Here is a 22,818-nt window from a genome sequence, read left to right as displayed (position 1 = left end):
ATTTAAAACAACTAGATCTTTAAAATCTCTTTATCTATTTAGATAATTTAAATAACTACTAATAAATGAATTTTTATAATATACTTTTATAATCTAAAATATAATTATTCTTTAAGATTATTAAAATAAATGAAAGAAATTCAATCTCTGAAATATACTTAAACTTCTAAAATATAATAATTCTTTCTAAATACTCAGAATAAATGAAAGAAATTCAATCTCTAAAATACGTTCAAACTTCTATATACATTAAATGTTCTAGTTCCATTCAGGAATTTAAAGCTTTCTATTATCGATCTATAATCCAGAGTATGAGATACCTTGATTTTTATTTCAACATGTCAATATATCATATACTATCAAGTAGATAGAATACAACGGAAGCCTAGCAAATCTTACAGGCGCAAGTATTTTCGTGGCGGATACAAGGCTCCAGAATTACACAGCATGAAAGCCTAGAGGGAAGTTTTCCTAGTGATACATTGTCTGTTATATTTATATTCAAATCCCTTTTTCATTTTCCAGAGAGAACAAGTATAATCTCATCTATCCATCCATCCATCCATCCATCCAACTCCTCTCATCGCAAACTCACAATGGCCCAATTAATAAACCATCCCGGCATTCACACTCCAAGCCCAAACCCGAACATGAACCACATCCTACCTAATCTCTGGATCGGAGAGTTAAAAGCTTCACTTCTCTCTATTCTCCCCTCTTACTAATCTCCTCCCCCAGTATCCTATCCACATACAACACATCCCATCTCCTCAGCAAAAATATCCATACAATCATATCCGTAAACGATCAACCTCTTCCCCAATGGCTTCGTACTCGCTATCTCGAACTGATTTTCTCACACATACATTTTCGAGTCCATGATGATTCGCTGGAAGATATTCTACTCATTATGAACGATGTATGTGAAGTGATTGATGAGTCAGTTCGTGAAAGTCGGAGGGTGTTGGTGCATTGTGGTCTTGGAATTAGTAGATCTGGAACAGTTGTTTTAGGATATGGTAAATTACTCTCTACTAATTTTTACTTTATGAGTCATGATATTGTTTAGCTGACTTTATATTCAGTAATGCGAGAAAGAGCTTTAGATCGAGAAGAAGCTCTAGCTTTTGTACGCCAGAAGAGATCGCGAGTGCAGCCTAATATCGGGTTTTGGGAGCAATTGGGTATATGGCATGATTGTCATTATGATGTGTTTGAGACTGTCGATGGTGAAATTTTGGAAAAGAAAGTCTATCGAGAGTGGAAAGTAAAGACTGAGAGGGAGATGAGTAGTAGAGTAGGCACCCTTACTCAATCTTAATCATCAGTTAGAGAATAGAGACAGCTGAATGTTGGAAATGTTTTGGTGTCATGGAGTCTTAAATGTTTGACAGATTCGTATGTATAGTTGATTTGCAAGGAAGGGTGAATGTCTCGCCTCTTTTGAGCCAAGAGAATGAAACGAGATATCTCAGTTCCCAAAAAGATCTGGTAATTTGAGAGCCGTCGCTTGGTGAGATTCGTTGAAGAATGATTGATTCTTCATCATGTCTCTCGTGTGCTTCGGATACAAAGAGTAGAAAGTAGAAAATGCTTCAGGACTTTTGAATGTCTGATGCAATAATGTCCGGAAAGTAAGCACTATTCATCGCAATGGCCAGCAAATTTAATGGAACTTCTTTTCATAAGATCAGATAAGTAATCTCATCGATTGGAACCCACTATAACATATTTGCAACCTCCATCGCCTTTCTCAAAACTCTCCTTCATCTCCCCAAAGCCTTCTCCACAATTTTCGCCACCCCTATAATCTTCTCCTCCTCACAAACTCTCCCTACAATCTGTATCCCAACCGGCGCACCATCATAAATCACCTTATCATACGCCATCCAATTCCTCAAATCCTTCTCACTAACCGCTACATAAACATGATGTTCATCCACGTCCTTATCCGCATAAGTGACTGGAATAACCAATGCCGTATAATCCAGAAGATTGGTAACTTCCGTGTAAGCTATTTCCATCAGCATTTTAAAACATATTCCCAAGACAAATCCTACTGTGTAGATGAAGCACATACCGAGATGTTCCCATTTTCCAGGTATAACAGCAGCATGGGGAGCTGCAGGCATTAATACTGCATCCACCACATTCCCATTTACATCAGCTGTACTGTTCCAATAATCCGAGTAAGCTTGTCTATAATCTCGGAGTTGGAGTGCTCGATCTTGATATTCGAGAAGAGACATTGGTGGTTTTAATGTGTAAAAGTCTTGTAAATCTTTAATTAATGGCTCCCCGGATAATGCGAGTTGTTTTTGAATATGATGGGATCCATCTGCATTCATTATTGCTGGCTGATAGATAGATTTCTATTAGTTGCCAAGTATATACCTGTATAGAGAGGAAACATACATGAAGTCGCTCGGGTATACTATGAGATGGTGGACACCAATCTATGACCTGAATGTAATATTAGCTTGCTATTTTCTAATCATACACCATGATAAGACGAATACCTCATGCCCTGCATTTTCCAAAGCAGTTACAACCATTTTCAATGCCCGTGTAACAGGTGGATGAGATTGAATCATTCCATCCCACCAGAAAATGCCAAATCTGAGCCTTTTCCCGTCTTGCGGTCGATTTTCTCTACGCCAGGGAATCGGAACGACGGCTGGATCGCGAAGCCAAGGCGATGTGTATAAAAGACTACTCATGACTAAATCTAGGCCTTCGATTGAACGTGAAAGGAACCCTACTGAAGAGGGTATTAGTGTTTGCCCGGGATTCTGTGGATAGTTAGTTAGCATGATGGCAAATAGCTAGGAGAGAATAGTGTATTTGAAGTACAGTATTGGCAACCCCTCGATAAGAAAATCTATTATGAGTTGGCTTGATGCCGTAAATACCACAGAATGCAGCTGGTACACGAATAGAACCGGCTATGCTGAAGTTAGTCATTGGTTTAAAGGCATGTAGAACGAAGTAGGTACCAATATCAGTACCCATACCCAATGAACTTCCACCCATTGAGATGAGCGCTGCTTCACCTAGAGTATATCGTTAGATCAATTGAATCCATAGTGGGAAATGATGTTTGTTCTCATACCCCCAGAAGAACCACCGCAGGAAAGAAGTCGATTGACTGGATTGAGTGTCTGGCCTATGATGTTATTGATAGTTTCGTCGTACTGAACATCAATTAGCTTACCACTTTCACTAAACTAAGACCCGAAGCTTACGAGAACGGTTTGTGGCAAGCTGGTCTTCCTAGTTGTCAGTAAATCTCAAAGATAAATACAACGGGAAACGCATACTTTACAGAAAACTACCGCACCTTGTTCCTCTAGTTCAAAGATTATCTGACTGTCTACCATACCAACCTTATTGCTATTACCATCTCCCTCAAAAGTCTCGATCCATCCAGCGTAGCCCATGGTAGTATCCGATCCCTTTACATGAAACTGATCTTTGACGCTGATCGGAAGACCATGAAGTGGCCCTCTGACCGATCCCGCATCATTTTGAAAGCATTCATCCAACTTTCTAGCCTTTTCTACTGCTTCAGGTATCATGATGTTAAGCAAGCAAGGATTCTATCTCAGTGAGCTTCATAATAATTATCGATAGTAGAGAATAACATATGATGGACCGAAGGTAGGAAACGTACAATCTGGTGAGCAATGCAAGCAATCTTGCAAGAAGCCAGAACACATTGAACCGCAGTCCATTCTCCACTCCTAAGCTTTCTTAGTATTGATATTGAGTCATGATTTAGGACTTCTTGTTCAAATCGATCTAGATATTTGCAAATGACACATATAATGTTTCGCTGGGTTCTTGCATACGCAATTTCATTTGATGAGAGTCTCCATTCACGAGGGATTTTCTCTAGGATTAAAGAAGCCCTTTCGGTCGCCTGAGCTTCCCAGGATGAAGACATGGCTTTTACTTTCCTTTGCGGTAAGAGAAAACAACTTCCGTGTACTTGTTGACAACGTTCGGTTTGGGCAAGATGATATATCAAAGTCTATCGCGACTGGAGAGGCAAATTTCACGAAGCGCTTTTCTGTTTGCAAACACAAGTGATCGAAATGCTACCTAGGTATGCAAAGTTGTGTGATTGAAGTGGCGCTACTGTTCGTGTGCCGGGTCAGGTTTTCAATCACCCAGACTGCACTCCTATTTGAGATTCTAGCTTTGAGATTCTGGAGATGCTGTTATTGATTTCAAATCAAATCAATATTGAAAAAAAAAATCAACATTTTAAAGTTTTTGGAAGAAACTGAATGTGTCTAGAGTATCAATTGTTGGACTGCTTATGTTGGGTATAGTTACACTGCAGAGTGAATCCATCTGATGATGGATGGTGAAAACCAGATTCACTAACTCCGGACCTGATTGGTCAGGCTCAATAGCCGCAATTGTCTTTACATATCAGCTGTGATATGTCGCAGTAAAGCTGCATAACCATGTACAAGATGCATAGATTTTTTCAAGGACAAAAAGAAAGAAGAAAACTTCGAGTTTGGAAGACTTTTCACATCATTCATCAAAGAGATTGGTTTGCATGTGAAGTAAGAGTTGCCAGCAAGCCCCTAGCTTCATCTCGCAAATTTTACCATTCTCTCTCAATCGGAATCTGCATCATCCTCCAATTCTTCAAACCTCCCTTGACGCAACGCTTCCTCCATAGGGTTTGTCGCAGTGATTATTCCATTCTTCTTCAATCTACTGATGTGTTAGCTTGCGTGATTTTGCGACCGGGAGGTTTCTAAATACCGATCAAACAATACAAATAATCTTTCGGCCTCCTTCTCTTTCTCTTCTTGGCTCATCTCTGGAATATCAACCCTCTCCTCTGCTTCGAGAAGTTGCCCTGTAATGGGATTGATTGCTTTCCCACTATCGTGGCTGGGCCTTGTCTTACCATTGCCTTTATCATTTTCCGTACTCCACGCTTCAAAGGCATTTTCTGGGATAGGGACATTGTGCTGGAACAAGAAGCCAGAGGCAAATCCGTAGCCGAGGTTCTGAACAAAGGTGCTAGCGTCCTTGTCAGACAATTCAAACAGTAAGGCCGATATAGATTCCCGGACTTGGGGCGCCATAGGGCTTGTGGATAATTTGATCAAGCGTGCAGACAATGACTCTCCTTTGCCTACAGGCTGTTCGCGGTCTTTATCACTTGGAAGCAACCGGGTTTGCATGAATTGGTGAACTTCCGAGGGACCGATCTCGTATATTTTACGAATGAGGGTGAGTAGTGGGGAAACAAGCTGCTCAAGTTCTTCGTCTTGGTACTTGTTGATGGAATGGTCGAGGAGTTCAAGAAACTTTTCGACATTCGAGTTTGTGTTTCCTTTAGGAAACAGTACATTAATATTTCCTAGGTCTTCAAGAGGTATATTGATAAGAGTGTTGACGAGTTGCGCGGTAGGAGAATCTAGAGGTGCGTTTGGAATCGTCTCTATTTCATGAAGAATGGATAAAATATGAGGAAGTGCTTGGGAAAAACTCGAGTTTCGTTGGGGACAAAAATGTGTGATATTAAAAAGAAGCTTGAGCGACTCAGCAAGGGCCATATCCTCCATTGGATCTGATTGTTTGACTTTCTTCTGCTTCGCACCGTGAAGCTTATCATGGTTGGCAATATTGTGTGAGATGGTGTCTGCTAGATGACATTGATCGATGAGATTCTCAATGTTGATCGTGGTACCGTAAGTTGTAAGAAAGATAATTCTGGACAACAAAAATTCGTCATCAACAGATGCAATTCTATCTTTAAGTAGAGCACAAGCTCTTTCATCGTAGCCCGAGCTAACCAATATCTGTCGTGTATCTGGCTTCAGGAGGAGGGCGTTTGCGAGGCATCGAAGTGCATTTCGAGAAGTAGTTTTGGAAGGGCTATTGAAGGCATGCTTCGAAAGAGTCTCGATTCCCTATTGCTATGATTAGGAACATCTTGCGTTTAGACATGTGTAACCTACCTCTTTGGTAAAGATTGGGTCTGCATTGGTAGGGTCACGACCATAAACCTTCAATTGCTCCAGGAGCGCATCTCGTTCTGCGAAGAGGAATGAGTATATCTTAAAATACGCGAGACTCATTCATACTCACGATGCGGCAGAAGGCTAATCTTCTCTAAATCTACCTTGAGGCTTTCTACAATTTTGGTGACGTCCTTCAATTTTGCTGTCAACCATTGTCAGCAAATGACAGCATGAACTTCCTTCGCATTTACAGATATACCTTCGCCGGTCAGTTCCTGGGAGGACAATGATGTTCTAGCACTCGAGATGGACATGCTCAAAGATTGAAAGCGAAATAAAGTTTCCAGAATATCGCGCCAGTCTCATATGATGCTCGCAGGTTGTGAATCCACGAAAAGAATTCCAACGTGGAGCCCCTTGGACCAAATCTCACGCCACTGCTCGCTCACTTGGACCCGTTGCTCCAATATACTCCACGGCGAGTACTGGCAGATGGCGCACTTGAAAAACAAGTTTTCAATGCGGGCTGCAGGTGTTACAATCTCTCTAAGCCGATCGTGTTTCAATTTTATGCTGATGCTGTGCCTCCCTCTACTCATCTGGGATTATTTCGATAGATACGAGCGACACCTTTGATTTGGGTGGTACAAGAAGAGCCACGGCATACAACACTCAGACTTCAGACAATGAAGTGGGCGAAGATAGCAATTAACGCATAGCTATTTACGAAGCGTGGGACGTTCAAGGTGGTGTGAAAGGCTATTGCGTCTGTTGTGTAATATAGTATGAGTAACGTAGAATTGCTTGAGGTCGAGAGTGAAATGGGTACCCTGAGATTCGGATTGGAAGTTGTGCAACAAAATGCTTTCAATTCAAGCTTGTTGGATCAAACCGTTGTATGAACACTCGAAGGACAGTAATGACTTCAGCCTTGGATTCTGCCAACATATCGCTTTTCTTGGGCTAGCGCATCATACTCAATCAGCGGTGAGCTACACGTGATTATCTAGCTGCAGGATTGAGAGGAGAGGCTGCATAATCTCGAGAGTCGAGACATTGTACCTGACCGGCTAGATAGATCCAGGAGTATTCTCCGAACCTTGTATCTACAACATGTTCAGTATCTAGCTCGAGCCTAGGTATTTACCTCGAAAAGTTAGATCCAATACCAGATCAATTGAATGTTCTTCATCACTGGTACTCTGTCTATTTCGATTCGTGAGCGTTCCTCATACTTTCACTCATATGGATACAAACAACTCCAAGTGTATTACTACGCAAGTCAACCATAAACACGATGCTATCTTTCCTTTCGGTAGCAAATCATTTCTGGGGAGAGCCCTCGAGTCGGCACATGCATAATCATTGTTCCAGTCTAGCGGTACACACACTGCCAGTGATTAGGTCAGGAGACTGACTTCAAAACTAAGTGGATTTACCCCGAATTTCGTGTCGTCATCATAGTTAAGACATTCTTCTATCTTATCATAGTTGATGGTTGGTAGTGATTGAAAGAATGCTGTCACAATGCTGTCATTGCACAGGATACGTAATACTGTTGTTAGTTCTATCGTTATTAGACAAGAGAGCATGCGACAGTTGTGAATCTCGTGCAACCAGCCTCGCTCATACCCAGATGCTGGTGTCCATACCAGATATGGTATGTAGGCAGATGGAAATTCCTGACATCTAGTTTGATGATTCAATACGACCCCGAGGGGATGATCTTTGTTTCTAAATTTGGTGAATGTGAAGAAAGGTCTAGCGAGCTAAACTCTAAAGCTTCACGCCGTCGTTGAGATCAAGGCTTCGCCTTGATACTTTTTCGAGTGTTTGCCCCTGCTATGGATATTTACTTCTCCGAGCCCAGTCTACACGGCTTTCTCTGCCACTGCCATTTTCCTTTCTGACCGGATTGTCTGTCTGAATATACATATGGGCTCACAAGACACAAACATAGTCATGCCTCACGAAGTCCAGCCACAGTGATAAATCTGGTCATTGACATTTACACTCTTTCTGACATTATAATAAGCTCCCCTTCGGACGAGAAGGGTTCAATGGCATACTAATATAGAGAACAATCTCCAGAGCAAACAACAATTTCACATCCACTCAATATTTGCAGCAATGACTACTATCTCGGACGCGATCGCAAGGCAGAAGAAGAGGAACGTTCTGTGTCCACCCGAAATCAAAACAGTCGAGACCGAAGCTACTGCCAGCACACTTACCATAGAACTTGTCAATCAAAGTTCCTCGAGCACCGTCTACGCATACATCACTGGCCTTGCCATCAATAAAAACAATTCCGTGGTGCTCCTGCAAGCTGATGGGTCCACCTTGTACTACCCTACAAACCCATCATCTAACGGATCTGCCTTGACAGAAGACTGTGCCATTCCACTTGGAGAACCAGGGTCTACTACGAAGGTCAGTATTCCAAATATTGCAGGAGGTCGGATTTGGTTCTGCATCGAAGATACTTTGACATTTTTGCTCGATGTTGGGCTTACAGGGCCTGCATTGGTTGAGCCCTCCGTCAACAATACCTCTGATCCAAACTACTTGAAAAGTTGGGATTTTTGTGAGTTTACATACAATAGCTCCGAGCTATTTGCAAACATTACCTACGTCGATTTTGTGTGCCTGCCTATCGCTTTGACACTCAACACTACAAGTGGTGCAGTGAAACACGTGGGAGGTTTACCCTCAGACGGACTAGCGACAGTTTGCAAAGGTCTAGTAGTCCAAGATGCGATCGATGGGGCTGGTTGGAGCAAGCTCATTGTGGAGAATGACGGTACGAATTTGAGAGCCCTTAATCCAACGGCAGGCATTGTTTTCAATCCGGTACTCTTTGAAGGATATTGGACCAGCTACATCAATGATGTATGGGATAAATATGCTAGCACTTCCCTAACTGTCAATACTCAAGCATCGTGGGGAGATGTTTCCGGATCAACATCCGACCTGACTTCCTTGACCTTTAATAGCATCGGCTCCTTTACCAAACCATCATCTGCAGACATTTTTGGTGGCGCGACAGGGGCCTTTGCAGCTCAGCTTACCAATACCGACCAACTCTTGAATATTGGCGCAAGACTTGATGCCGCATTCAATCGATCGACACTTCTTGTCAATTCTTCCCAGCCAGATAAAGAAGTGGTGTCGACATATTACGAAAATGCAATCACGAATCATTATGCGAGAATTGTGCATGCTGCAAACATTGATGGCCTTGGTTACTGTTTTCCGTATGATGATGTGACACCTGATGGAGGTATCAATCAATGCGGTGCTGTAAATGATTCAACGCCCGCTTCTTTGATTGTGACAGTGGGTGGTAATGACGCACATTCACAAGAGCCGGATGCATAAAGGCAAAATCAGCAGTTCTACCGGCGAGAATTCTTCAGTTCTACCTTCTATGTCGTCCTCGGAGAGGTCCTCGGAGAGATTTCTTCATTCCGACCTTTTACTCTTAATGCTGGAGGTCTTACTCTTTTTCAATACAATTCATACTTTCGCGATCTCGTTTCTGTCGCTTCCGATTGGATGGAAGCCCTTATTTCTTTGTTGGCTTACTGTGTGTTCACTATTCCTTGTTCAATTCCGAGATTCTTATGTCGCTAAGGGTAGGGAGAAGCTGAAGAGGCGGATTATGGGGGAAGAGGGGAAGCTAGGCTATTTTCATGATTACATGGAATGTGTGTACAATAGTGATTCTGGTTGACTTTTAATTAATTGTTTGATTACTTCCTTTTCTATATTTCCCATTGTCTCTATCGACATTGTATGGTAAGAGATAAGAACTTGCACATTTTCATTTTACGAGTAATTACGAGGTTACCAAATAAACTCTCTACTTTGGCCGATGGCGGGGGCTACCCCGAGCTACATCCCAGAAAAGCTTGACTTGCTACTCCATACTAATCACCATGGGACGAAACTGGTTAGTCCCCGAGTATATACCGGCCTGCAACAAATGAAATGCTTGAAGAGTGTATAGAAGCCCATTTATTAAGCTATAGCTGTCCTGATTTTCACGACGTGGATTGGCCGTCATGCAAGGCTAGTATATACCCACGTCATCCTTATTAAAGATGGCTGGACAATTTTGGGATTGTTGAGAGACGACGAGGTTGTTCCTGACATAAGCTGATCTGATAAATGAAGTATGCTTCGACATGCATAAGAATAGTGGAATCAAGATGCCACTACTGGCAACGTGGGTATTTTATTCGCTTTAGGAAGGCCGGAGGTACATCGTACAGCAGAGTGAGTGCTCATATCGCTCCGATAGAACCAGCCTGGTGAGGAAACGACGATCGTCCCTTCAGATTCCCAGACATAGAAACTCTCCAATGGTAAGAATTATATATGATCTCGAGTCTCAAATCCAAGCAGTGAAATACTCGTCAAATCTTCAATTCCTCTCACTCTCTTTCTTGTTTTGATTACATCTCACGATGTATCTTTCTACATTGGTTGCTACTAATGCCTTGCTGGCGTCAGCTACTGCCGCCCAGCTTCTTACTGATATTGATCGAATCCAAAAGTACTGGGGAGAGATAAGTCCCTATTCTGACAACGATGAAGATTATTTCGGTGTAGATCATGTCGGACTTCCAGAGGGCTGTCAAGTTGTACGTTGCTTTTTTCGTGATTCCTGAATAACCAACTAATCTTAGTCAAGGAATCGGTACAAACCCTCCAAAGACATGCGCAGCGCTTTCAGACAACTTCAGTAGATGATGGCGCGAATGATGAGCGATTTGCTGCAAAGGTTACAAACTTTACCTCAACCTCTACTAACGCGACGTTCACTGGTCCTCTTGCTTTCCTCAACACTTATGAGTACGGAATGGTCGATAATGGTCTCCTGACTGGAATGGGTGCAATCACAGAATTCACTTCTGGCGTTTCTTTCTGGAATCGATACGGCCGCACTTTATACAATGCATCCGTTGGACAGCTTGCCTACAACCCTCTATATCCCAATGGCACTGCACGTCCGAAGATCACCTTGCGCACCACTTCACAATCGAGAATCGAGAACAGCCAAATCAATTGGGCATTGGGATTCTTTGGTCCAAGCTATGCTACCATCCCAGATCCCACTTTCGAAAACGTGACTGCTGGATTTGATGTGGTAATAATTCCTGAAGGAGGAACCGAGAATAATACCTTGGCATCGTATGATAGCTGTTTCAACGATTATGTTGATGGGATTTGGAACATTGGAGATTTGGATCTTTACACTTATCTTCCTAAATACTTGGGTGGTGCGACGAACAGGTTACAGAAATACGCATCTTCTGGTTTTGAATTGACATACAATGATACCTATGCTATGCAAAGCATTTGCGCATATGAGCATGCGTATATTGGTATGAGCGACTTCTGTGGATTGTTCACCGAAGATGAGTGGGATGGGTTTGAGAATACTTTAGATATGATATGTAAGTCCGCGGCTTTGGTGATTTTCAGGGTACTCATACTGACAATTCCACCAGACTGGTACGATTATTCATATGGAAATCCTACTGGTCGCGCTCAAGGACTTGGATATGTCCAAGAGCTCCTTGCCCGTCTTCAACACCAATACATCACCTCTCCCAACTCATCCGTAAACTCCACCCTTGACGATAACCCAACTACCTTCCCATTGGACCAAAAGTTCTACGCTGATTTCTCCCACGACGATATTATCGTATCTGCTCTAACAGCAATGAGTATGGATTACTTCCGGGACGCTCCAAGCCTAACCCAATTCCCACCCAACCCAAAGCGAAAGTTCATCCTTTCACATATCACCCCATTCGGCGCTCGTCTCATTACCGAAACCATTGGATGCAGTTCCGCTAACCCAAAGGCTGAGAAAACTTCAAAGGTTCAATACACACCAACTCAATATGGATATGATCCCGCAAATGCCCCGAATAAATTCATCAGAATGAGACTCAACAATGGCATACTTCCATTAGATACCATTCGAGGTGGTGCGTGCAAAGGCAGAAAAGATGGAATGTGTGAAATGAGTAAATTTTTAGAGAGTCAGAGGAATGCGACGGCGATGGCAAACTATGAATACGTTTGCTTTGGAAATTATACCTTAACTAATGTTACAAGTGGGAAGGACTTTGATGGCACTTTGTTTGCCTAAGTCGGTTGGGAGCCGTCACACGGGATTTTTGGCATAATTTTAGAGCCGGATATAGTTTAATAATACTCTTTTAATTGAGGAAATTGTTTATAAATTAATTTAGCATCTTCAAGTCAGGTTGCGATTCGAAGGTCGCCACAAAAGCTTCCTGCTTCAATTAACAAGCCTCATTCCCGCCATGAGACAAGCTCAGATATGTAGCGTGTAACTTTCGCAAAGCTCAAGGTTGGATGCAGGAATGTAATGGCTTGGAACTCAGAGAATGAAGAACTAGCACGAAGCAAATACATCGAATGCAAGTGCGATCTAGAATAAGATCTGGTTCATTCTAGCCTCCCTTGATGTCGCGCCCTGCAATGCACTTCTTGATTGGTATACAGGCATATAACTTGGAAAAGGTTCTGGGAATTGTTTGATTATTTGGATTTGGTTAATTATGATTATTTCGATATAATTGAAAGTAAATGTAAAGTCAGAATGTTTTGGTTTCGGTTTTTATTCCTCATTTCTATTTCTATTTGTATTGTCTCCTTCTATCGCGCCCTATAATGCACTTCTTGATTGGTACCAGGCACATAACTCAGAAAAAGTTTCTGAGACTCGTTTGGTTATTTGATTTTGACTAACTAGAGACTTGCAGCAAAATCGAAAGCAAATGTAAAGCCAGACCATTTGGCCTCAATCTTCATTCCTCACATCTATACTATCTATCTCACCACTAACTCCCCCTAACCAAGTAAACCACACTCTCGCTTTGGGAACAACATTAATTCCCGAATCAACAAATCGTCGCCGTGATATCTATCCAAATAGATACAAATCGCCTGACATTCCAAAACCGCTCTACGTTCTACCCACCATACCATTCTCCAGACTTTCGCATACCAATACGAAAGTAGAAGCAAAGCTTTGGGATCTTTCATCTTCAGAAGAATTTTGTATTCAGGTGACATACTAGTTAAAACCCCGAGAAAAGATAACATGGCTGAGCGATTACATTCGATATTGAGGATACGCTGGAGAGATATGAGGGTGAGATAATAGGGATTATTAAGCACGGTCGAATGCTCGTGTAAATCAAAGAGTTTGATAAAATGGATCGGGAGAGATGAGAAATCGAGATTCCCATCGCGTTTGTAGTGCGCGTTGTTGTATTCGATGGATAGGATGTGAAATATGCTTTCTTTGCGCATAGGGTTTGTGAGTTCGAATATGACGGTTTTCGATTCGCTCATGCGTAGCCAGTCGAGATCGGTATCGGTTTCTGCGGATGAGGTGAGAGGCCATGCTTCGGAGGGGGAGGATGCTTCGATTGATGAGACGGCTACGATTCCGAGGAGGGCTGCGGTGGCCCACAAGGCATCTTTATCGTGGTTTGCGATTGGCGCGCAGAGTTTTTGGTTGAAGAGGGAAGCGGCTCGGGATAGGTGGTAGGCTTCTGTGGATGTGCGTCGCGATGATGGTGCGTGGTGGTGGGTTAGATAGCGGTCGTGGCAGGCAGTCAGGGTTTGGAGTGCGTGCATTAGGAAGGGGTGATCATAGGCCATTGAGATGGCGAATTCGTGGAATATTCCTGCGGCAGTGGGTGTTCCAAGAGTGATGACGGTTCGATAACGAAAGCGATCTAGTCGATGGAGATTCTGTCTATCGAGTTCAAATAATGAGATGTCATCGCCGATAACGCAGAATGGTTCTAAGGTGGTAGGGATACTGGTCATCTGTCGAGATGATGTAGAATTGATAGACCATGAGGATTGTCCAGGTTCAATTTGCGATTGAGAAGTTTTGGAATATATCAATTCCAGATCTGGTGTTTTAGAGTCATAATTACATGCATATCCATAATCTTTACACTTCAAACAATGCGGTCTTGTCTCGTCACACTAAGGAATCTCGTGTTGTCAGTCAAAGTCAAATGTACTAGACCAATACCCATGGGAAATATCTCACCTTAACTCTCCGCAGCTTGCAATTCCGACAACCCTCTCGCGACTTTTTATGGACCCTCCGCTTTCGTTGGCTATCTTCCTTAATGTTGGTTTGTGTCTTGATAGGCATGATATTGGCTAGTTGTGGAAGTATTTCAAGCAACCATATCACAATCTCATTGTGTCGTTTATGTCTATACACTCGTATCAACAAGCAGAAGAAATCAAAATATACGACGAAAGGAAATATAAGCGAGTAGATGAAGGGGAAGATAAAGCTTCAGAATGACGGAGATGGATACACCCCTCATTCTGCCCCACTTCTGGTGTACACGCTAACCACACACCGTATTCATTCACCTCGCTAGTCTGTATATCGCCTAGATCATGCGGCGTTAGCGGGAAATCTTCAGACTAATCCTGATTTATATCTTTGAGGATTACATACATACCTACATACATCTTCACGTCAATTTTGAAGATTGAAAAGTATACCGTGAGATGATGAAACGACTCTTGGTCAACGCGAATAATGGAGTTAAGGGATCGTGAGCATGTAACCCCGATGCTTCATATACGGAGTTATCGAATTCAAATGTCGCGCGCGACAATGTGAAAGGGAAGTGAGTTATTGTCTACGAATGACAATATATAAACATCTGTTCGGGCTCGTTGGAAAAATAAACAAATAAACAAACAAACAAACAATATCCTCTGCTTCATTGATCTCAGATCTCACACATAAACTTATTATGGCTTCAATAACAAAAGATTCTCCCTTTCCACCCACCATGCGTGCCCTCTACGCCAAAGCCCAAGGCCAACCTCTCACCCTCAAAACTCTTCCTACACCCCACCCCGATCCCGGAAGTCTCATCGTCCAAGTCCTCGCTCTAAGCATCGAGCCCAGCATTCAAGATCTACTCGATGGAAAAATGCCCTACCTATACGCACCCACCCCCTTTATCCCAGGCAGTCGAGCCATCGGACGCATCGCAGCCATCGGTCCCGACACCACCACATTATGCATCGGCCAGCTAGTAGCTATCGAGCCTTTTGTTCGCGGACGGGATAACCCGGATGTGAAAATCCTCTGGGGTATCGGGGTATTCGGACACGATCCCCCCGCGCAAAAACTCATCGAGGTTTGGCGTGATGGCTCGCTAGCGGAATATGTGAAAACCCCGCTGGAAAATGTTTATGCGTTGGATGAGAAGCGTCTCTTGGGGAGTCAAGCAGAAGGAGGTCTGGGTTATTCGCTTGGGGATCTGTCGATTCTCGCGCGGTATATGGTAGCTTATGGTGGTTTTCGAGGAATCGATCTTAAAGCTGGAGAAACGGTTATTGTGGCTCCTGCCACCGGATTGTTTAGTAGCGCTGCGGTGGAAGTAGCGTTAGCGATGGGTGCACGTGTTGTTGCTGTGAGTAGGAGTTTGTCAAAATTGCAGAAACTTGCCGCGGGGAATCGACGCGTTGAGATTGTACAGACAACTGGCAATTACGAGGAAGATCTCGCGAGAATCAAAACTTTGGGCCCGGTTGATGCGTATCTGGATTTATCACCCCAGGAGGCAAATGGTTCGAGTCATATCAGGGCGTGTTTGATGTCATTGAGAGATTATGGGAGAGCGTCATTAATGGGAGTCACGACTAATGATGTTGATATTTCGTATATGATGGCGGTTATGAAGAATCTTACGATTCGGGGTCAGTATATGTATGAGAGGGAAGATGTAAAAGGACTTATCAAACTTGTTGAAAGCGGATTGTTGAAACTGGGAAAAGAGGGCGGCATGGAAATTGTGGGTGAATTCTCGATTGAGCAGTGGGATGAGGGAATCAAGACTGTTGTTCGGAATCCTGAGCTGGGAAAAATGGCGATTATGTATTTTTAGTTGGGGGTATGTGGGAGAGTATTCTCACTTGAGTCTGGTATGTTCTCATTCGGTCTCTTTCGTCGAATACTTGAGTAGCGGTCTATTTTGAAAAAGCTTTCAACATTCAACATTCTGCGTGTTAGTATTTAGTGCCCAATCCAATTTATCCCATGAAATGACATCAACACAGAGAACTTATCGTCAGACTGTACTGTAAACTATTTCTACCCCTGCAACCTTTCCCTACTCATCCTCACCCCTCTCTCCTCCAACAAAGCGATGACTTCCTCATCACCTTCTCCCCGCAATACCCAAAGCCATCTCTTCAACTATATTGCCTTTCTCCAAATCCATCCTTCTCTCCATCTTCAATAACACCCTCGCAACCTTTGCATATTCACCCAAAATACAGTAGTAGCTGAAGCATCCGGATCATCGTGCACCGTAGCGTAGCCTTGTGAAGCGATCTTTCGCCTTTCCCATATACATTTAAATGTGCACCCTCTCTTGATAATAATTAGAAGCGGTAATTAGATGAGTATATCATAGCTTACAGCGATTAGGAACCGGGGCTTGAGAGAAATCCTTACTATCGATATCATCAAGATATCCGACGATTATCAAAACAGACGAAATCAACGAATTCCATCATAGCTAACAGTAGATCGATTACTATAACAGATTACATTTCTCAGAATCATAACCTTATACTCGAGCCGGTCTATCGATTTCAAGATCTAAGAATCGACAAACAACTATTCATCACTATAAATATATACATTATGAATGATGAGAAAACTAGATGAGTTGAGAAGAAAGAAAGAAACAAGCTAAATGTCGAGATTTGATAGCAGAATTTTCAAGTATATATACACCTAATATTAAGATAACAGCTTATCGTGATGAGAAAATAATCTTATAATAATTTTACATTAAAAGATTATCTCAATATTTAGATTTCTCTTCATTAATAAAACATTTCTCATTAATAAATCATCATGGAGAATAGCTACGACATTTGATTACTTTGAATAGGAAATAATAAGAATAAGTTGTAATAGATTAGATTAAGGATTATATTCATCTTTTATATCTTAAATAAGTAACGGAGTCGCTTAATTAGGGCTCGTTCGAATCAATTTTTTTTTATTTGACCTAGTCTCTAATCTAAAATATTAGAACTAATCTGACAAATATTATGATTTGATTATAATGACGTTCAGTTGGTAGTGAAATTTATTGAATCAAATATATTCGATTAGATTATTGAATCAAATGTTTCAACCGTCAATATTTGATTGTGATCTGAACACAATATGAAACCAAATTTTGATTGATAATAATTTGTAATAATTGAATTAGAAATTTATTGAATATTCATATTGAACCTAATAAGTGTACCCGATGGTTTAGACTTTATTTTGAGGAAAAGAGATATTTGATTGCTAATCCATTCTCGAATATTGATCTTATCTTGCCTGAGAATAAAGAGCTTGCTTGTAGAACAAAAAAAAGTATTCTGGAAGAATCAACACTTGGGGATGGTTTATATCAGACTGTAGTTTGAACAATTGAATATACTGTGGTCGTGAACCGATGTTCGATTTCTTGTATTATCAGAGAGGAATCGAAAAGTAAGCTGGTTTGATCAGGGAATATCAATACTTCGATATACTTCGAAGGACATCAAAAAGCTAGACTAGCACAGCATTTTCTTAGTTGATTGACACTCTAGTTGCCATTTCATGAAGACTGCTTCTTTGAGGTATTGACAGAAAAATAGATCGTCACACATAACATCAAGCACTTGTGTGATGAAAAGGAAAATTGCGAAAGCTCTCAGGTGAGCCATTAGGACTAAAAGAAAGAGTATGTGTTGAGGCAGCCTACCCTAACCACCTACTTGTAACTCGAGCAAAAGTATTCGCAGCTTCTCCTCACAACACCATTCAGTAAATCGCGACGTTGACTACGCTAAACATTCTCCAAGAATTGGAAACCAACAAAAGAGCCTAGACAACCAAAGCGGTAATATCGAAACAACCTTTTCCAAGGAGAAATTTCTCTCGGAGAAGGATACTGTAACAAAAGCCGAACAATCATCCTCAAAACCCCGCTCCGCATACAGTACAAATTGTAAAGAAAGGTAGGTACTTCCTTCCTTCCGGAGAAAATTATTAGAGTAATCTCCGAATTTCCATCTCCTACACCTTAACAATAGCCAAGCATTACAAGCGCATGTACTAGATATGATATGAACATCCTGTTTTATGTGTTAAATGCGTCTTTCTACCCGAGCATCCTAGATATTCAGTAGACAGATTGTCACCATGCCATCCATCCATTGATTCCAAACCATAGCAAAGTATCTGGAAATGAAGCTGACAGACTACGAACTTGTCGGTTCTATAATCCCGATGATCATTATGCATGCTGATAGCAACTGAAACATAACACTTGTATGCTTACAGCGTACGCAATCCTATATCAAACGAAGCAGAGTCATGTTATTACCAAGCATCATCTCAGTATGGTAAAGTGGTCAGATCAGATACCTACAATATGTATATTGTAGAAACAAATAATTCCAACAACCATCTCACGTAGGTAGACTCGGATATGATAGACCCGAGTCATCAGCACTTAATCACTCGGCTTCCACCTCTTCTGCCACATTCCCCGCAGCATATTAGCGGCACATGAAAATATGTGTGGTCCCTGAATAAGGCTGGACCTTACATCTCATCTCGTCTCCAGAAGAAAATCCCAGAGGACGATAGGTATATGTACCTAGTATGAACTTTCACCAGAATTAGAACAGCGTCCCCTCCTTCCGCAACTTTGGGAACTAGATCTGCACAAATCGTTTCTCGGGAACACTACTCCCCCGATCACGTAAACATAGATTTTGGTTGCGTTTACACTTGATCCGCTGCAGGGATTATCAAGCGTAAAAACCCATTTTCTACATATCAGAGAGTAATCTTAGGATACAGTAACGTCAGCATGTAAGATTTAGACAATGGTTCGATATATTAGGATGACTCGTTCGGCGGGTGCATGCATACCTAGGTGTTGAAGGTGTGTGCACCATGCCATTCAGCGCCTCTCATCCCATCCATCCATCCATCCATCCATCCATCCATCCATCCCAAGTCCGAACGGCGTGTGAAAAACAAGAATAACACTAAAACCCCTCCGAGCGGTACCTTTCTCGGATTCTAGTCTCCGTACTCGGGCCCGACGTGGAGGCTTTCAGGATTCGTCCATGTGTTAATTGATATTATCATCTTACTCGTCGCACACATACCCAGGTACAGTACTCCGTGCTGTGTCGGTAATCTCTGTATGATCTATGCTCAAAAGGGTAATCAACACGTTGAACAATGCGTACGTACGAGTAACTATACGAATACGTCGTAAACTATACGTTAATGTGCGCCGCAGATGCAGAACCTATCAGAAATCGCATATCCATCCATTGAAAATGAATCTGGAAAATCATCTGATAAAAGCCACATTTTTGTTTTTGTTTCGAGTAACTATCATAACCATCATACCTATCCACATTACGAGTGTATCCGCGGATGTGAAGAAATGTGCAGAGGATGGATGGATCTACCTAAGAAACTTGTTCCATGGTAGTTCATCACATCAAATAGCATATCCGACCGGTAATGCGGCACTCCCTTCTTGCTTTCTTCGCAATGTGTCGAATCTTGGATTGAATTGACGTTTACGCTCTCTCCACGCCCATGGATGTAATTCCATACAGTGTACTCTGTAGGTAAGGTAAATCCCGCACTGAACCAGGGTCAGGAGCATATTTTGACAGCTGATGTAATGGTAATTGGTAATTCGTGGTTTGTAAATTCTAAATTCTAAACTCTAAATTCTAAATTCTACATTCTACATTCTACATTCTAAAGTCTAAATTCTAAATTCTAATATCAAAGATCATATGATGTATTGATTTTTACCTAGGCAATGGATCAAACGGATAGAGCGGAGTGGAGGATCTAGATTTATAACAGTCTTTTCATAATTACTCACAATGAGTCACGGAGAGGAAAAAAGACATTTCTGTCCGAAAACCCTCCGCAAGCTCATAACTACGGTAAAATTAAAATGACTGTCAAAACTAGAACGGACTTCGATCAACCCGCGCGCGAGCACTAATAAAAGTTACAGTAAGTTATGTCAAAAAAAAAAAAAAAAAAAAAGATAAACAAAAGCTTACTCACCCATCGCTGGACATTTGGGAACTTCACAGAATCCCAGTGGACTTTCCCGTAACCTTAGACGTTCACATCCTGGTCTGCGCCGGACGTGCATAAACTCCGCACCGTCGGCTTCTGATTGGTATTCGACAACGTCCTAAACATGCTAGATCCGCGAGTTAAATCAACCTTCTTGACATGATTATCATCGCGGAATGCGTTTGCACATGTAAGCTTTCATGGGGTATCGACTCTGTACGAAGTACTGGCGATTTCCCACTTCAAGACAGGAGTCGAGGGGAGTGTAATCTTACATCGGATCCTTGTAACCGGAAACTTTCTTCGGGGACCGAATCTTTGAGATTGAGATTGATATTGATATTGATATAGATATAACATGGATATAGATATAGCTATAACATAAATATAGATATAGATATGGATATAGCTGTAACATAGATATAGATATAGATATAGATATATCCTGGGACAGAGTAAAGACCCGACTCACTGGACGTAGCTCCACTCTATTGCCAAAATTCCATGTTAGAGAGATCAACAACTCACATCACGTTTTTCGAGTCCAACACATTACCACCGAGAGATGGAGAGGATGAAGGATCGTCTATTAGATTTGATCAAGTATCCAAGTCCACATGGTCGCTTTGCCGCAACTCTAAAATATACATGTCGTCTATCGTTCAAAAGTCAATCCATTATCCCACACATTCAACCAATGAATAACGCCCTGGTATATATCCCTGTTCCTATAACTCCTTAATCAAAGAATCATGACCTTGTTAAACATTCCGTCTTAAACCATGATAAAGTGATGGTGAAACCGTTCCCATGGTAAACACAGTAGATACCGGTGATTACTAGAAAACCCTCCGCGAAAAATTACTTTGGAAATCGCAAACCGTTTCGCCTTGGAAAAACACCCATCGATTTAGTAATTGGACAGATCCTGGCGGTAAGATTCATCTACAGATGAAAAGTCCCCGACCGGTTCATCGAAACCCGAGCCAAACATGAGTTCATTCGAGGTCAAGTACGATGCTTCGTCGAAAGAGTTGCCCGCACCTTGGGTATTAAATAACAACATGTCGGGGTCGTAGAATTGTGGATTCGAAAAGTCGTCAAGAGCTGGACTAGGGGAGAGACATGGATCTTTTTGCAAGTGAGAAAGATACGGCGATGAAGACGATGATGCGTGAAGTTGATTAGAATGTCCAGAATATGATAGTGGTGTGCTTGCCTGATAAACAGGCGAGAATGTGGAGTTTATAGACTGCAGTGGCGAGTTTGTGTGACGTGTAGTAGAGAACGATGATACTGTAGACGAGGCAGATAACACTGGTTGCTCTTGGGAATTATAAGGCTGTGGCTGTATCTTTAATCCAGGCGCTCGACGGACGTCCACAATCGCGGTGTTTCGATTGCTGAATGATTCCCTCGCCGGAAACTTTGATGAGTCGTTCATCATGTTTCCTACAAGCACGTTGACGTTTGAAAATTGGTTCGTCGTACTTGCTGACTTAATCGCGGGTCCATGTGACATTCTAGAGTTGTCTAGTTTTCGATCCTGGGTTACTGATTGCTGCTGGGGTTGAATAGAAGGCTCATTTAAACTACAATGTGTCTTGGGTAGAGAAGTAAATGGGTCTGACTGATAAATCGGTAGAGAAGGTATCCATTTGGAGAATGTTGGTGGAGTTGCTGGGGAAGTTTCTTCCTCGATGGATTCTGGTGAAGCTGCCCCTTCGCTAGACCTGGTGGCTTCAGTCTGGATCCCTGGTTCGAGTTGCGACCTCTCTTCTGCTAAAGATTCTGCTGATAATCGAGCTAAGAGAGCTGGGGCGTCCTCGATGAAGTTTTCTGGAAGTCCGGGTGCATTGCGTATACATCCGAGTGCCTGAGCTATATCATGTATGACGACAGGTCCTTTCCCTCCATCCTTCATTCTAGGCTCTGCAAAAGTCCATTCCTCTCTATTTTTGACCATACGCCAGAGCTTGTCGGTTACAAGTATCATGGCCTGGTTACTATGTTCTAAACACTCAGTGTATCTGAGTTTACATGTCAGATGCCGTTTTGAACGACGGTAGAAAGTGACTCACCCTGGAGGATACTTTTTGATTTCCGTGTGCTTTCCATTGCCTGACTCGCATATCACATTGGCATCGACACACGCATTGCAAGCAATATCACGTTCAATATCGCACTGTCGCATGATTAGAACTTGAAAGACAAATGTCTCCATACGATGATGTACGTACTTTTATCTTCTTGTTGCGACAACGCTCACATGCTCTCGTCGCTCGTTTATGTCGTTTGCCAGCTTCATTGGGAGATGTAGGAACCGATTGTCCACTGGATTTACTCTCTCTCTTGCGCTTTCGAGCCACATGTTTGGAGCCCTTGGGCTGATTTATTTCGTCGGAATTAGTCATCTTGAAATGGGGATTCCAAGTTGAGTGGTCATCAATGTGGGATTTCGAACGGTAGAGATGTTTCCAGAAGAAAGCTATGGAAATCTTTTATGAGAGTATAGAAACTAACAAGATACTACCGAGTACTGAGTACGTCTGAACTTAAAGATTTGTAAGATGGAAAAGACATGCAATG

General features: G+C 42.1%; 8 protein-coding genes across 8 annotated transcripts; 4 read left to right on the top strand and 4 right to left on the bottom strand.

The window, feature by feature from the left end:
- Positions 1-385: 385 nt before the first annotated feature.
- On the top strand, positions 386-1,461 carry EAF01_009050 (uncharacterized protein). The gene is made up of 2 exons (XM_038917306.1): positions 386-1,019; positions 1,086-1,461. Exons 1-2 carry the CDS (start codon positions 911-913, stop codon positions 1,319-1,321), a joined length of 345 nt encoding a protein of 114 aa, XP_038766911.1. The 5' UTR covers positions 386-910; the 3' UTR covers positions 1,322-1,461.
- Positions 1,462-1,731: 270 nt separating this feature from the next.
- On the bottom strand, positions 1,732-3,946 carry EAF01_009049 (uncharacterized protein; the record flags this gene model as incomplete). The annotated part of the gene is made up of 9 exons (XM_038917305.1): positions 1,732-2,014; positions 2,081-2,357; positions 2,416-2,463; positions 2,520-2,792; positions 2,854-3,053; positions 3,113-3,194; positions 3,246-3,269; positions 3,321-3,599; positions 3,674-3,946. 9 exons carry the CDS (start codon positions 3,944-3,946, stop codon positions 1,767-1,769), a joined length of 1,704 nt encoding a protein of 567 aa, XP_038766910.1. The 3' UTR covers positions 1,732-1,766.
- Positions 3,947-4,634: 688 nt separating this feature from the next.
- On the bottom strand, positions 4,635-6,310 carry EAF01_009048 (uncharacterized protein; the record flags this gene model as incomplete). Its single annotated transcript, XM_038917304.1, has 5 exons — positions 4,635-4,734; positions 4,786-5,945; positions 5,994-6,070; positions 6,124-6,198; positions 6,256-6,310. The coding sequence occupies 5 exons, from the start codon at positions 6,308-6,310 to the stop codon at positions 4,635-4,637; spliced, it is 1,467 nt and encodes a 488-aa protein (XP_038766909.1).
- Positions 6,311-8,126: 1,816 nt separating this feature from the next.
- EAF01_009047 (uncharacterized protein) lies at positions 8,127-9,377 on the top strand (the record flags this gene model as incomplete). The annotated part of the gene is made up of 1 exon (XM_038917303.1): positions 8,127-9,377. One exon carries the CDS (start codon positions 8,127-8,129, stop codon positions 9,375-9,377), a length of 1,251 nt encoding a protein of 416 aa, XP_038766908.1.
- Positions 9,378-10,468: 1,091 nt separating this feature from the next.
- EAF01_009046 (uncharacterized protein) lies at positions 10,469-12,165 on the top strand (the record flags this gene model as incomplete). The annotated part of the gene is made up of 3 exons (XM_038917302.1): positions 10,469-10,645; positions 10,696-11,461; positions 11,516-12,165. 3 exons carry the CDS (start codon positions 10,469-10,471, stop codon positions 12,163-12,165), a joined length of 1,593 nt encoding a protein of 530 aa, XP_038766907.1.
- A 728-nt stretch (positions 12,166-12,893) lies between these two features.
- On the bottom strand, positions 12,894-14,223 carry EAF01_009045 (uncharacterized protein; the record flags this gene model as incomplete). The annotated part of the gene is made up of 2 exons (XM_038917301.1): positions 12,894-14,048; positions 14,116-14,223. The coding sequence occupies 2 exons, from the start codon at positions 14,221-14,223 to the stop codon at positions 12,894-12,896; spliced, it is 1,263 nt and encodes a 420-aa protein (XP_038766906.1).
- Positions 14,224-14,845: 622 nt separating this feature from the next.
- On the top strand, positions 14,846-15,988 carry EAF01_009044 (uncharacterized protein; the record flags this gene model as incomplete). Its single annotated transcript, XM_038917300.1, has 1 exon — positions 14,846-15,988. The coding sequence occupies one exon, from the start codon at positions 14,846-14,848 to the stop codon at positions 15,986-15,988; it is 1,143 nt and encodes a 380-aa protein (XP_038766905.1).
- A 5,151-nt stretch (positions 15,989-21,139) lies between these two features.
- EAF01_009043 (uncharacterized protein) lies at positions 21,140-22,643 on the bottom strand (the record flags this gene model as incomplete). The annotated part of the gene is made up of 3 exons (XM_038917299.1): positions 21,140-22,259; positions 22,311-22,414; positions 22,470-22,643. 3 exons carry the CDS (start codon positions 22,641-22,643, stop codon positions 21,140-21,142), a joined length of 1,398 nt encoding a protein of 465 aa, XP_038766904.1.
- Positions 22,644-22,818: the final 175 nt, after the last annotated feature.

This window comes from Botrytis porri (assembly GCF_014898465.1).
Source record: "Botrytis porri strain MUCL 3234 chromosome Unknown BPOR_013, whole genome shotgun sequence".
Lineage (NCBI taxonomy): Eukaryota > Fungi > Ascomycota > Leotiomycetes > Helotiales > Sclerotiniaceae > Botrytis > Botrytis porri.
Note: the sequence above shows the minus strand (reverse complement) of the source record. Positions and strands in the feature narration are given on the sequence as shown.